At 40.6% G+C, this 15,993-nt stretch overlaps 1 protein-coding gene across 1 annotated transcript in view; it reads left to right on the top strand.

Annotated features, from left to right (window-relative positions):
- Positions 1–15,993, top strand: part of ezrb (ezrin b) — a 103,637-nt gene that overhangs the window by 22,669 nt on the left and 64,975 nt on the right. Inside the window, exon 3 of the mRNA XM_041179318.1 lies at positions 12,130–12,213. Coding sequence (XP_041035252.1) covers positions 12,130–12,213 — 84 coding nt within the window. The remainder of the gene's footprint in view (positions 1–12,129; positions 12,214–15,993) is intronic.

Below are 15,993 nucleotides of genomic sequence, written 5' to 3'. Positions count from 1 at the left end.
CGTTTTCCTCCACTTCAAGTTTTATTCCCCCACCACCCCCTGCAACCTGGCTGCCGCCTGCCTTTGCTGCTGGGCCCTGGCAGGAAGCTCCACCTGCTGGACGTGCTCAGTGTCATTAATTGGCTGCTGAACTTGTCTCCTGCCCAACTAGGGCATTTACATTTAAAAGTAACTCTGAACTGTGAGGAGGATAGTGTTAAACTTCAAAAGAGCATTAAACAGGTTGGTGGCATGGGCTTACATGTGACAAAAATTTAATGCTGAAATTGTGGAGTGATCCATTTTATTAGGCAGAATGTGGAAAAGCATTATAAAATAAATGGCACAATTGTGAAAGAGTGCAGGAGCAGAGGGACCTGGGGGTACATGTGCACAAATCAGTGAAGATGATAGGACAGTTTGAGAGAGTGTATGGAATCCTGGGCTTTATAAATAGGAGCATAAGAGTACAAAAGCAAGGAAGTGATGGTGAACCTGTGTAATCACTGACCTCAACTGGTGCATTGCTTTCAGTTCTGGGCACCACATTTTAGGATGGATGTGAAGGCACTTGAGAGGGTGCAGAAAAGATTCATGAGAAGAGTTCCAGGGATGAGGAACTTTACTCGTGTGGACAAGTTGGATAAGCTGGGACTGTCCTTGGAGAAAGTTGAGAGGAGATTCGATAGAGGTATTCAACATCATGAGGGGACTGGACAGAGTGGAGTGGGAAAAGCTGTTCCCATTGGTGGAAGGATCGAAAACCAGCAGAGGCAGATTTAAGGTAATTGTCAAAAGAAGCAATGGTGACTTGAGGAAAATCTTTTTTATGCAGCAAGTGGATAGGATCGGGAATGGATTGCCGCTGGAGGCGAATTCAGTCATGGTTTTCAAAAGGGAATTGGGTCATTACCTGAAAGGGAAAAAAATTGCAGCGCCACAGAGAAAAAGCAGGTGTAGCACTAGGTGAACTTCTCTTGCAGCAAGCCAGCAGGGAAACTAATGAATGGTCTCTTTCTATACTCAAATCATTCAATGATTTGGTGAATAGCATGTGAGAATGATGCAGTTAAGGTGCAGCATCAAGACCCGGAATCCATCTGGGTGTCGGGTACTCAGCCCATAGAGTCAGAAAGCACAGAAGGAGGCCATTTGGCCCATCAGTCCATACCAGCTTTCTAGAGCAATCCAATAAGTCCCATTCCCCCACCCTACCCCTGTAGCCCTGCAGGGTTTTATTACTGTTGTGTTTGGCCAATTTACTTTCAAAAATCATTAATTATCTCTACTTCCACCTTTCATAAGCAGTGAATTTCAGGTCACTGCCACTCGCTATGTAAACATTCCCCTGGATGTCTTTCCCAAGACCTTGAATCTGTGTCCCCTAGTCCTTGTGCCATTACCTAATGAAACAGGTTTACTTGGTCTACTGTATCTAATCTTGTATACCTCTATCAGATCTCCCATCAACCTTCTTTGTTCCAAGGAGAACAACTCCAGCTTCTCCAGCCTAACCTTGCAGCTGAATTCCCCCATCCCTTTAATCATTCTGCTAAATCTCTTTTGCACCCTCTCAAGGACCTTTTTTAATCTTCCCTAAAATGTTGTGACTGGAACTGGATATATTCTTGGGCCTAATCGGGGCTTTGTAAAGACTCAGCATATGTTTCCTGCTGTTGTACTCTATATATCTAGTGAGCCCAAGGTCACGTGTAACTTTGCTAATTACTCTCCACCTTCAAAGACCTAGGCACATGAAAGCCCTAGTCCTTCTGTTCCTGCACACTATTTATAACTATGCCTTTAAATATGTTACCTGTCTCTCTCCATTTTGCCAGAATGCATCACATTATGCTTCCCTGTGTTATCTTCCATCTACCGACTTATCTATGTTCTGTTGCAGTCAATTGGTATCATCCTCTCTGCTGCACCTCCAAGTTTGGTATCATTGGCAAAGTTTGAAATTTTGCTGTGTTCCATTTGAAGAATGGCTTCTTGGGGATGTAACACCTGAGGTCTGCATGCACACAAACCGTATTCCAGCAATAGCTTGCATCTTCTGGGCAGGTGGGTTGGAACTGCACTCTGCTTTATTAAAGCAAGTCTGTAAGCAAATGCTGCTCTTCAATGTTGAAAAGATTTATTTAGCAATTTGAAGTCTTTGTATGCACTGCAATTAATCTGTTGCCCCACCCCAGCTTGGGTGTAGGTTTTTATTCACCATAAGACATAGGAGCAGAAGTAGGCCATTTGGCCCATCGAGTCTGCTCCACCATTTAATTAGATCATGGCTGATCTGATAATCCTCAACTCAACTTTCCTGTCTTTTCCCCATAACTGTTGATTCCCTTACTGAGAGAAAGTGTCTATCTCAGCCTTGAATATACTTAACGATCCAGCCTCTACAGCCCTCTGCAGTAAAGAATTCCACAGATTTCACCACCCTCAGAAGAAATTCCTCCTCATCTGTCTTCATTGGGCGATCCCTTACTCTGAGATTATGCCCTCTGGTCCTAGACAAGGACCAGCATCTACCCTGTCAAGCCCCCAAAGAATCTTATGTTTCGATAAGGTCTCCCCTCATTCTTCTAAACTCCAGTGAGTACAGGCCCAACCTACTTAACCTCTCCTCGTAAGAAAATCCCTCTATACCCAGGATCAACCTAGTGAACCTTTATCTGGACTGCCTCCAATACCAGTATATCTTTCCTTAGATAAGGGGACCAAAACTGTTCACAGTATTCTAGGTGTGGTCTAACTAGTGCCTTGTATCATTTTAGCAAGACTTCCTGATTTTTATTCTCTATTCCCTTTGAAATAAAGGCCAACATTCCATTTGCCTTTCCTATTACCTGCTGAATTTGCATTTTAGCTTTTTGGGATTCGTGCACAAAGACTCCCAAATCCCTGCCTGCTGCAGCTTTCTGCAGTTCTCCATTTAAATAATATTCAGCTCCTCTATTCTTCCTCGCAAAGTGCATAATCTCACATTTTCCCACATTATATTCCACCTGCCAAGTTTTTGCCCAGTCGCTCAAACTGTAGATTCTGTCACCCTCACCACTTGCCATCCCACCTATTTTTGTTATCCGAAAACTTGGCAGTAGTACATTCACTTCCCTCATCTAAGTTATTAATATATATTGTAAATAATTGTGGCCTCAGCGCTGATCCTTGTGGCACTCCATTAGTTTCAGGTTGCCATCCTGAAAATGCCTTTCTTATCCCAACTTTCTTATTAGTTAGCCAATCCTCTATCCGTGCTAATACACGACCCCCAACACCATGAGCTCTTAAGTAGCCGTGTATGCAGTATCTTATCGAATGCCTTTTGGAAATCCAAATGCATTACGTCCACTGGTTCCCCTTTATCTATCCTACTTGTTACCTCCTTTTGGAAATTCAAATGCATTACGTCCACTGGTTCCCCTTTATCTATCCTACTTGTTACCTCCTCAAAGGATTCTAATAAATTTGGCAGGCATGACTTCCCCTTCATGAAGCCATGCTGACTCTGCTTGATTATATTATGCATTTCTAAATACTCTGCTATTACATCATTTATAATAGACTCTACCTTTCCCAATGACAGATGTTAAGCTAACTGGCCTATCGTTACCTGTTTTTTGTCTCCCTCCCTTTTTGAATAAGGGTGTTACATTGGTAGTTCTCCAATCTTCTGCGATTTTTCCAGAATCTAAGGACTCTTGGAAGACTACTACCAGTGCATCCGCTACCTGTGTAGCTACTTCCTTTTAATATCCTAGGATGCAACCCATCAGGCCCAGGAGACTTATCGGCCTTTAGCCCCATTAGTTTCCCTAGTACTTCTGCTCTAGTGATAGTTATTGTATTTATTTCCTCCACCCCCTTTGCCCCTTTTATTATTTAGTATTTTTCAAATGCTGTTAGCATCTTCTACTGTGAAGACTGATGCAAAGTATTTATTCAACTGCTCTGCCATTTCCTGGTTCACCATTTTTATTTCCCCAGTCTCATTCTCCAAGGGGCCTATGTTCACTTTGGCCCCTCTCTTCCTTTTTAGATATTTAAAGAAGCTCTTATTGTCTGCTTTTATATTACTGGCTAGGTTACCATCAAAGTTTATTTTCTCCCTCTTCATTTTTTTGGTCATCTTTTGTTGGTTTTTAAAACCTTCCCAATTGTCTGGCTTACCACTAACCTTTGCTACGTTGTATGTTTTGTTTTCAGTTTGATACTATCCTTAACTTCCTTGATTAACCATGGCTGGCTTATCCCCTTCCTATAACCCTTCTTCCTCACTGGGATATATCTTTGTTGTGAGTCATGAACTATTTTCTTAAACATCTGCCAGTGTTCATCAACCGCCTTTTCTGCTAAAATCCTTTCCCAGTCTACTCCAGCAAGCTCTGCCCTCGTTCCTTTGTCATTATCCTTATTCAGGTTTAGCACAGTTGTTTCCGACCCAAGCTTCTCACACTCAAACTGAGTGCTAAATTCAACTATGTTTTGGTCACTGTTTCCTCGGGGATCTTTTACTCAGATCATTTATTAAACCTGCCTTGTTACACATTACCAGATCCAAAATATCCTGACCCCTGGTTGGGTCCACAACATATATTGTTTAGGAAACTGTCCGGAATACACTCAATGAATTCTTGTTCTCGGCTATCTCTGCCAATTTGTTTTTCCCAATCTACTTGAAGATAAAAGTCACCAATGATTAATGCACTGTCTTTTTTACATGCCCTCATTATCTCCTGATTTATTCTCTGTCCTACAGTATAGCGACTATTAGGGGGCCTATGGACTACTCCCACCAGTGTTGTCTTCCCCTTGTTATTTCTTTCTTCCACCCAGATGGATTCTGCATCTTCCAATCCGAGATTTTTTTGCTATCATACTTATTCCATCTTGTACTAACAAAGAAACCCCATCAACTTTTCCTTCCTACCTGTCCTTTCGAAAAGTCTCATACCTCTGAATATTTAGTCCTCAGCTTTGATCTCCTTGTAACCATGTCTCTTTATTGGCTATATGATCATCCCCATTAACCTCTATTTATTCCATTAATTCATTTTATATTGTTCCAAATACTACTTGCATTTAAGTGCCATTAATTTGGCTTTTTTACCATTTTTCCCCCTATTTGCTGTTTGTTTTTTGTTTGTATACTCTGTCCCTTCCTGTCACACTCTGGGTATCATTACCCAAATACCTGCCCTGCAATGCTGCCATATCCTTTTACTTTAAGTGTACGCATCCCCTCTCCAGAACCTGCCCCCTCCGCCCCCACCCCCCCATCTAGTTTTAAATAAAATAATATGCTTCCAATTTTAATAAGACTGGACAGCTAAAATTTTCTGGAAATTAAATGGGAGACTTATTGCAGTGGTAGGAATGATTAAACAATCCACATAAAAGGTTATACCAGGAAAGGAAATGGGTATTTAAAAACCGTAGCAGTGGTAAAGGTGGAGCATGTTCCCTTAGAACATACAAGGAAGAAAGATATGGCTCAGGATAGTCAAGAAAATCCTTCCTTGATTATTGCTAAAGAGAGTCAAGCTACCAGAGGTTCTGAATGTTTTATCTCGAAGAGAGAAGTGTTCCCTCACTCCTCTAACAAAAGTAAACAAATATGGAAAGGTTTAAAGATTTTGTTTATAGAGGAGAGGTATTCCCTTACCCTTTGAATCAAGGACAAAACCAATAAAAATATTGGGAAACACTGGAGCAAGTCAGTTACTGATGCTGGCTGATAAAAATTTGTCTTCGAGGGGCTAATGAAGGAAAAATAATAATAGAAGGTATACACGGAGGTTGTAGAATCGTCCCATTATATAGAGTTGGATTAATGAGTGATTTAGTGAGTGGAGAGGTTGCAGTTGGAGTAATGCTCAAGTCCCTTTAGAACGAATTGATTTTTATCTTGGGGAATGACCTGCTGGTTCAAAAATATTAGGCTCACCAAAGGTGTTGGAACTACCGGTGGAAGTTGGTGCAACTGAGATGCTACAGGAGGAACATTTTGGATTATTTTCTGACTGTTGTGACTAGATTTCAGGGCCATAAAATTAGACAGGAAGAGCAAGAATCTATGAAAAAGGGAGACGAAGTAGAAATTCAGTTGTCTGACACTATTTTTGAAAATTTAAGTAAAAAGGAGGACGGTAGAGAGAATGAATGAGGCCGATCCTCAACGAGAGCTATATCAAACAGCCATTCAGACTGAATCAGAACCTATGCCCAAGTTATTTAAAGGACAGTGTTACTGAGGAAATAGAGACCACCTCAAATGGGCAATGGGTCATCAAGTGGTAGTTCCATCTGGGTATTGTAACAAAATTTTACAAGTGGCTCTTGAAATTCCAATGGCAGGTCACTTGGGTGTTAGGAAAACGCAGGCTCAAGTACTGAGGTATTTTTATTGGCCAGGTTTGCATAAAGACATGGTTACGTTCTGCCAGACATCGTACATGTGAGGCAGTGGGGCAATCCCAATCATCAATTAAATTTGCACCCTTAATTCCGATACCAGATTTTGAAAAACTGTTTAGCAGAGTCTTAATAGATTGTGTAAGACCCTTCCTAAAACAGAAGTGGGAATCAGTATCTTTTAATAATTATGGATGTTTCACCAAGATTTCCTGAGCCAGTGCCTTTGGGGAAAGCTACGAAAAGAATGGTTGGTAATTCAACTCTTTACAAGGTATGGAGATATAATATTTGAGCCTGGTTCTGATTGTGGCACAAATATTTTTAAAAAATGTTTAGTTTGGGAATAAAACAATTTTAAATCTTCAGCTTATCATCCACAATCACAAGGAGCATTAGAAAGGTGGCATCAAACTTTAAAGACCATGATTAGAGTCTATTGTTAAGAAGGTCCTAATGATTGGGATAAGGGAGTTCCATTTTTATTGTTTGCCATTAGGGATGTTCCTAATGAGTCCACAGCATTCAGCCCACAGTATAAGTGCATGAGATGAGAGGATCCCTTAAATTAATTACAGACAATTTTATAAACCGAAGTTCAGACACTACACTTTGACCTGTGTGTCAAATTTCCAAATGTGTGTGAATTGGCCAAAGCGTTTGAAAATCACTCCACAAGCAATGAAAGCTAGAGTAGAAAAGTGCCAAAGCCCAAAATTTTGTTACTGGAGACAAGGTGTTACTATTGTTACCTGTCCCTGGTGAACTGTTAAAAGCGAGCTTTACTGGGCCTTTTCAAATGAAAGAGAAACTCTATGTTAAGTACATGGTGAGTACTCTAGACAGAAGGAAAAATCAGCGAGTATGTCGCGTTAGTGTGTTTAAAGCAATATTATGACGGGAGATGGGAGAGGATCATGTTTACAATAGTAATAGAAGTAGTGAGTGAAATAAAAATATCAGTGATTCAAGAATGAATCAGAAGTAGAATTCTAAAGTCAATCCTCCAGTAATCAGATTGGAAAACAGGTGCTTAAAAATTTAGATGTAATATTATGCTATCTTTCAGAAAACTATCGGTGACTTGTTAAAGTTGTTATAAATTCGAAATCAATTTGTATAACTAGGCTAAACTTTTTTGGCTGTACATGATGTGGGAGATGCATCAGCCGTAAAGCAACAGACTCAATCCAGAGAAGTTAGTTCAAGTGAGGGAAGAAATCAAGTTCATGATGGAAAATGGCATTATTGAACCAAGTCACCGTAGCTGGAGCTCACTTATTGTAATGGTACCAAAACCAAATGGGTCACAACAATGACTTATAGATTATCACAAAGTCAGTGTGGTAACAAAATTGGATTCCTATCCAATTCTACCATTAGAAGACTGTATTGAGAAGATTGGGACAACAAGGTTTGTTACAAAACTTGATTTATTGAAGGAATATTGACAAGTTCCATTGACAAATACGGCCAAAGAAATATCAGCTTTCTTAGCCCCAGATAGACTTTATCAATGTAAAGTCATGCCTTTTGGAATGAAGAATGCACCAGCAAGTCTTCAAAGAGCCAGGAAGGTCACTGAAGGATTATGCAACTGTATTGTATATATTGATGATTTGGTTGTGTCCAGCCAAACCTGGGAGGAACATGTAATAAACATGTAATAAATGAATATCTGTAATTATGGGTGACTTTAATATGCATATAGATTGAGCAAATCAAATTAGTAACAATACTGTAGAGGAGGAATTCCTGGAGTGTATACGGGATGTTTTACTGGACCAATATGTTGAGGAACCAATGACAGAACAGGCCATCCTTGACTGGGTATTGTGTAATGAGAAAGGAATAATTGGCAATCTAGTTGTGTGAGGTCCCTTGGGGATGAGCGACCATAATACGATAGAATTCTTTATTAAGATGGAGAGTGATGTAGTTGATTCTGAGACTTGGGTCCTGAATCTTAATAAAGGAAACTAAGATGGTATGAGGCGCAAGTTGGCTATGATAGATTGGGAAACGTTACTTAAAGGGATGACGGTGGATAGGCAGTGGCAAACATTCCAAGAGTGCATGGGTGAACTGCAACAATTGTTTATTCCTGTCTGGTGCAAAAGTAAAACAGGAAAGGTGGCCAAACCATGGCTTACAAGGGAAATTAGAGATAGTATTAGATGCAAGGAAGAGGCATACAAATTGGCCAGAAAAAACAACAGACCTGAGGATTGGGAGCACTTTAGAATTCAGCAAAGGAGGTGCCCAAAGGATTGATTAAGAAGGGGAAAATAGAGTATGAGAGTAAGCTTGTGGGGAACATATAAAAACTGACTGTAAAAGTTTCTAGGTACGTGAAGAGAAAAAGATTGGTGAAGACAAATGTAGGTCCCATACAGTCAGAAACAGGGGAATTTATAATGGGGAACAAACCAGCTGAATACATACCTTGGTTCCATCTTCACAAAGGAGGACACTAATAACATAGTAGAAATGTTGGGGAACACCAGGTTTAGTGAGAGGGAGGAACTGAAAGAAATCAGTATTAGTAGGGAAATGGTGTTGAGGAAATTGACGGGATTGAAGGCCGATAAATCCCCAGGGCCTGGTAATCTACATCCCAGAGTACTTAAGGAAGTGGCCCTAGAAATAGTGGATGCATTGGTGGTCATCTTCCGAGATTCTATAGACTCTGGAACAGTTCCTATAGATTGGAGGGTAGCTAATGTAACCCCACAATTTAAAAAGGGAGGCAGAGAGAATACAGGGAATTATAGGCCAGTCAGCCTGACGTTGGTAGTGGGGAAAATTCTAGAATCAATTATAAAAGATTTGATAGCTGAGCATGTGGAAAACAGTGGCAGAATCGGACAGAGTCAGCATGGATTTATGAAAGGGAAATCATGCTTGACAAATCTACTGGAATTTTCGAGGATGTAACTAGTAGAGTTGATGAAGGGGAGCCAGTGGATGGGGTTTATTTGGACTTTCAGAAGGCTTTTGACAAAGTCCCACATAAGAAATTGGCTGTAAAATTAAAGTGCATGGGATTGGGGGTAGTGTATTGAGATGGATAGAAAACTGGTTGGCAGACAGGAAACAGAGAGTAGGAATAAACAGGTCTTTTTTCGAATGGCTAGTGGGGTACCGCAGAGATTCGTGCTGGGACCCCAGTTTTTCACAATATATATGAATGATTTAGATGAGGGAATTAAATGTAATATCTCCAAATTTGCAGATGACACAAAGTTGGATGGGAGAGTGAGCTGTGAGGAGGATACAGAGATGCTTCATTGTGATTTGGACAAGTTGAGTGAGTGGGCAAATGCATAGCAGATGCAGTATAATGTGGATAAATGTGAGGTTATCCACTTTGGTAGCAAAAACAGGAAGGTGGATTATTATCTGAATGGCTATAAATTGAGAGGGGGGAATATGCAACGAGACTTGGGTGTCTTTGTACACCAGTTGCTGAAGGTAAGCATGCAGGTGCAGCAGGCGGTGAAGAAGGCAAATGGTGTGTTGGTCTTCATAGCCAGAGGATTCAAGTACAGGAGCAGGGATGTCTTGCTGCAATTGTACAGGTCCTTGCTGAGACCATACCTGGAATATTGTGTGCAGTTTTGGTCTCCTTATCTGAGGAAGGATGTACTTGCTATAGAGGGAGTGCAGCAAAGGTTTACTCGACTGATCCCTGGGGTGGCGGGACTGACATATGAGGAGAGATTGAGTCAATTAGGATTATATTCGCTGGAGTTCAGAAGAATGAGGGGATCTCATAGAAACCTATAAAATTCTAACAGGACTAGACAGGGTACATGCAGGAAGGATGTTCCCGATGGTGGGTGAGTCCAGAACCAGGGGTCACAATCTGAGGATATGGGGTAGACCATTTAGGACTGAGATGAGGAGAAATTTCTTCACCCAGAGAGCAGTGAGCCTGTGGAATTCACTACCACAGAAAGTAGTTGAGACCAAAACATTGTATGTTTTCTAGATGGAGTTAGATATAGCCCTTGAGGCGAAGGGGACCAAGGAGAAAGCGGGAGCAGGCTATTGAGTTGGATGATCAGCCATGATCATAATGAATGGCAGAGCAGGCTTGAAGGGCCGAATGGCCTTCTTCTGCTCCTAGTTTCTGTTTACAATACTCCAAACGAATTGTTTGATCAGTTACAAAGCCAACTTGTTGTCAAACTTGGCAAGAAATGAACTTACCAAAGCAGAAGTGACTTACTTGGGTCATACTGTGGGGCAAGGCCAAGTAACACCTAGAAAAGCAAAAAATGAAGGCACTCTTGGATTATCCAGTGCCTAAGACAAGTTGAAATGAGATTTTCTGCGTAGACATGAGTGGATTCTATCAGAAATTTGTTCTGAATTTCAACACTAGTGCTGCCTTGACGAGCTTGTTAAAGAAAGGCAAAAACTTTCAATGGACATAGGAGTACCAAAGTACCTTTGACAGGTTGAAAGCTGAAGTGACTACCGAACTGGTTTTAGCAGCACTGAATTATGCTAAGCCATTTAAACTGGCTGTTGATGCCAGTGACAAGTTTTGGTGCAGTTTTATTACAGGAGGATGCTATAGGGATCGAATGGCCAATCAGTTTAATTTTTCAAAAGTTGAAGTCTCTTTTTCCACAGATGAATATTTCTGCTGGCAAGATTTTGAGTTTTGTATTGGCTGTACAACATTTTGAAACTTATATATCCAAAACTCTTCAGGCACTGTTATTTATATGGACCATAATCCTCTAACCTTTTTAGCTAAGCTTCATACCAAGAATCTGAGAGACTCTCATTGGAGATTAATGCTACGACCATACAATTTGAAATTATTCATGGAGCGGGAAGAGACAGGTGGGAAAATATGAGGTCCACTTTAGCAGGAAGAAGAGGAAAGCAGAATATTATTTAAATAGAGAGAGGTTGCAGAATGGTGCAGAATGGGATCCAAGTACCTGAACCACAAAGTTAGCATGCTGGTACAGCAAACAGTTAAGCAAATGGAATGGTGGCCTTTATTGCAAGGGGAATGATTTATATAAGTAGGGAAGTCTTGTTGCAAGGCATTGGTGAGACTGCCCCTGAAGTGCTGTGATCAGTCTTGCCTCCTAACTTCAGGAGAGATATACTTATATTGGAAATAGTTCAGTGAAGGTTCAGTGCGCTGATTCTGGGGTGAAGACGTCATCTTATGAGGAGAGGTTGAACTTAAATGAGAGGAATCTATTGAAATATGTAAGATTCTGAGAGGGCTTGGCAGGGTAGATGCTGAGAGGATGTTTCCCCTCATGAGGGAATCTAGAACTAGGGGCCACAGTTTAAAAATTAGTTTTCTCCCATTGAGGATGGAGATGAGAAATTTCTTCTCTCAGGGGTTGTTGGTCTTTGGAATTCTCTTTCACAAAGAACTGTGGAGGCTACATAATTGAATATATTCAAGTCCGAGTTGGGCAGATTTTTGGTCCAGAAGGGAGACAAAAGGGTTTAAGGCCGGCAGGAAAGTGGAGTTAAGGCCACAATCAGATCAGCCATGAAATTATCGAATGGTGAATCAGGCTCAATGGGCTGAATGGCCTACCCCTCCTCTTTCTAATGATCAAATTAAACAGGTTTAATTAGTTTAAATGCAAAATGGAAGTTTTTCACTTAGTGCAAAGTTATTTGTCTACTGTTACTTTTTCCCCTCACAACTCTCTCTTTCCCCCCCCACTACCCCCGTTTCAGATCAATGTTCGTGTTACAACAATGGATGCTGAGCTGGAGTTTGCCATCCAACCCAGCACTACAGGCAAGCAACTCTTCGACCAGGTCAGTTTGAAACTTGTTATTTTTTTATGTGTATGATATTGTGTGCCATTAAACTGTACCATGGGTGGGGGGGGAGGTGGGGGCGTGGAGGAGTAAGTTGTTGTGGTTCATGTAGGTACCAATGTCACAGGTAGATCAGAGAGATTTTGCTAAGGGAGTATGAGTGGCTAGGGGCTAAATTAAAAAGCAGAACTGCAAATGTATTAATCTAGGGCGAAATGGTGGCGTAGTGGTTATGTCACTGGACTAGTAATCCAGAGGCCCCGGCTAATGTTCTGAGGTTATGGACTAAAATCCTACCATGGCAGCTGGTGGAATTTAAATCCAAGTACTAAAACTGGAATATAAAGCTAGTCTCTAATGGTAACCGCAAAGCTATCATTGATTTTTGTTTAAAAAAAAAAGTTCTGGTTCACTAATGTTCTTTAGGGTGTGAAACCTGCCATCCTTACCTGGTCTGCCCTACATGAGCTGTAGGGTTGGAGTACACAGTGGTTGATTCTTAACTGCCCTTTGCAACATCCTAGCAAGTCACTCAATTCAATTAGGGATGGGCAATAAATGCAGTGACGCTCACGTTCCCATGAAAGAACTTTTAAAAATCTCCAGATTACTACCTTGGCCATGAGCAGATTGACATAGGGTAAATAATATCAGAGATAAAAACAAAAAAACTGCGGATGCTGGAAATCCAAAACAAAAACAGAATTACCTGGAAAAACTCAGCAGGTCAGGCAGCATCGGCGGAGAAGAAAAGAGTTGACGTTTCGAAACGTGAACTCTTTTCTTCTCCGCCGATGCTGCCAGACCTGCTGAGTTTTTCCAGGTAATTCTGTTTTTGTTTTAAATAATATCAGAGTTTGAGTATAAAAGCTGGGAAGTCATGCTGCAGCTGTATAGAACCTTGGTTAGGCCACACTTGGAATATTGCGTGCAATCCTGGTCGCCACGTTACCAGAAGGAAAGGGTGCAGAGGAGGTTTACCAGGATGCTGCCTGGTCTGGAGGTTATTAGCCATGAGGAGAGGTTGGAGAAACTCGGATTGTTCTCACTGGAGCGACGGAGATCGAGGGGCGACTTGATAGAAGTTTACAAAATTGAGTGGCATGGACAGAGTAGATAGTCAGAAGCTTTTTCCCAGGGTGGAAGAGTCAATTACTAGGGGACATAGATTTAAGGTGAGAGGAGAAAACTTTAGAGGAGATGTGCGGGGCAAGTTCTTTTACACAGAGGGTAGTGTGTATCTGGAATCGGCTGCCAGAGGAGGTGGTGGAAGCAGGTACGATAGTGATGTTTAAGAGGCAGCTTGACAAATACATGAATGGGATGGGAATAGAGGGATACGGACCCCGGAAGTGCAGAATGTTTTAGTTGACAGGCAATATGATCGGCGCAGGTTTGGAGGGCTGAAGGGCCTGTTCCTGTGCTGTACTTTTCTTTGTTCTTTGAATGTGTGGCTCAAAGATTAGTGTGGGACAAATGGGTTTTGATTCATGGTGAGCTAGCACAAGTACTGGGGAAAGAGGGAACTGCTTCACTGGCATGGCCTTTGTTTGAACCACGCTGGAACCAATGACCTGACAAATCATATAATATGACTTTGGAGAGAGCTTTAAAGTCCAATAGTTGAATTGATAGCTCAAACAGAAATAAATGGGTGTGATATGATAGCCATTACTTAGGTGTGGTTGCAAAGTGACCAAAGCTATGAACTGAATATGAATGTATTTGACATTTCAGAAGGACAGGGAGGTGGGGTAGTTCTGTTAATAAAAGAAGATATCATGATAATGGTGAGAATTGATCTTGGCTCAGAAGATAAAGATCTAGAATCAGTTTGGATTGAGATGAGAAATAGCAAGGTAGAGAAATTGATGATGAGAGTAGTACCCATTGAGAAATAATTGGAACTTTTAGGAAAGATACTGCAATAATCATAGACACTTTTAATCATCTTATAGATTGGCGAATCAAATTGTCAAAGGTATGGTTGAGGTTGTGTTCAAGAATGTATTCTGGACAGTTTCTTAGAATGCTACATTCTGGAACCAAACAGAAAACAGGCTATTTTAGATTAATGATCTCATAGTAAAGGATCTTCTAGGCAAAAAGGGATAATAGAATTTCATATTCAGTCTAAGGTTGAGAAACTTGGGTATGAAACTACTGTTTTCAAGTTAAAGATAATCACTAAGTTATAGAGACAGAGTTGGCCACAATGGACTTGGAAAATAAGTTAAAGGGTAAGGCAGCAGAGAAGGAGTGGCAGACATTTAAGGAGATATTTCATAACTCTCATCAAAGATGTATCCAGTGAGAGTCTGAGATGGATGCACCACTGCTGGCTAAATAAAGTTAAGGATAGTGTCTAATTGAAAGAAAAGACTAACCATGCTGCAAAGATTAGTGGAGCCAGAAGATTGGGAACATTTTAGAAACTAGTGAAGTATAACCAAAAAAAAGGAAGAAATTTAGAATGAGAGTGAACTAACAAGAAATATAAAACCTGACAGTAAGAGCATCTACAAAAAGGTGAGACTAGGAAATAAATGGGAAGTGAGGAAATGGTAGAGACCTTGAACAAGTATTTTGTACCTGTCTTCAGAGAATTCCTAAAACAGCCCAAGAATAGTAGGAAATTGGATTATAGGAGATTTCTCATGCTCTCCTCTGTCAGATTTCTACTTACAAGTAAATTATCTACATGACACTGGAGTGTCTCCGAAATTCACTAGATATGTGAATATACCTAGTCTCTTTACAACAACTCCAATCTTATACTTCCCTTTGTCACTTCAGTTGTTTTTCACCATGACCTTTTGCCCAGTACTGAACTCCTAAATTTCATGCATTATGTATCATGACTCATCTTCACTTTCTTGTTTCTCTCTCTCTTACTTTGGTATTGATGCATGGCTTAAGAAAACTGAACCTTGTCCTAGCAGCATGTTTAAACACTTAATTTGTAAGGTGAGCAACCTGTTGTTGACAGTGGGATTTTTCTGTAAAAGAGCAGGGAATTATCTAGCCTGTGTCAAAGAGAAACATGGAAATTACTGCCTTCCTTGTCACCTAGTAAACACTTTTGCAAAGAATCTGTGCACTTCTTTCTGCAGCACCATTCGATGGTGCTATTAGTGTATTTGACTCCATTATCCTCAGAAATATTTTAAATTCTTCTGACACCAACACCTCTGATAACCGATAACTTGCAAACCAACTTCTTAAAAACTCAAAAAAAAAGTTCTGTCGAAGGGTCATGAGGACTCGAAACGTCAACTCTTTTCTTCTCCGCCGATGCTGCCAGACCTGCTGAGTTTTTCCAGGTAATTCTGTTTTTGTCTTAAAAACTCAAGTTTGGCACTTGTGACATAGGGCATAGACTCATCATTTATCAACTTGCTATAAGCTATCGACCAAAACAAGGTGCCCTCCCTTCAACTTCAAAGAAAGCAACATGTACTCGTTTCCACAGTTCTCTTGTGTTTGACCATAGAATGATCGCATTCTGAGACATACTTCACAACTTTTGCCAACACTTCTGTATTTGTATCTACCTTAAGATACCAAAATAGCTCCTTGCTACAGCTTTCATACAGACTATACCTCTAGTAATATCTCTGAACCATGGTAGAATGATGACTCTTAAACCACATAGGAGATAGCCTTGATCTACACTCAGTTCATTTCCATGCTGAAATACTCCTGCAATTTCTTATTGCAGGAGTATTTATTATTTCTTTAGGCCAGTCATTCATGACGTAATTGCACATCTTCATG

This window comes from Carcharodon carcharias, chromosome 2, assembly GCF_017639515.1.
Source record: "Carcharodon carcharias isolate sCarCar2 chromosome 2, sCarCar2.pri, whole genome shotgun sequence".
Taxonomy (NCBI): Eukaryota; Metazoa; Chordata; class Chondrichthyes; order Lamniformes; family Lamnidae; genus Carcharodon; species Carcharodon carcharias.
This window is presented reverse-complemented; position numbering and strand designations above follow the sequence as displayed.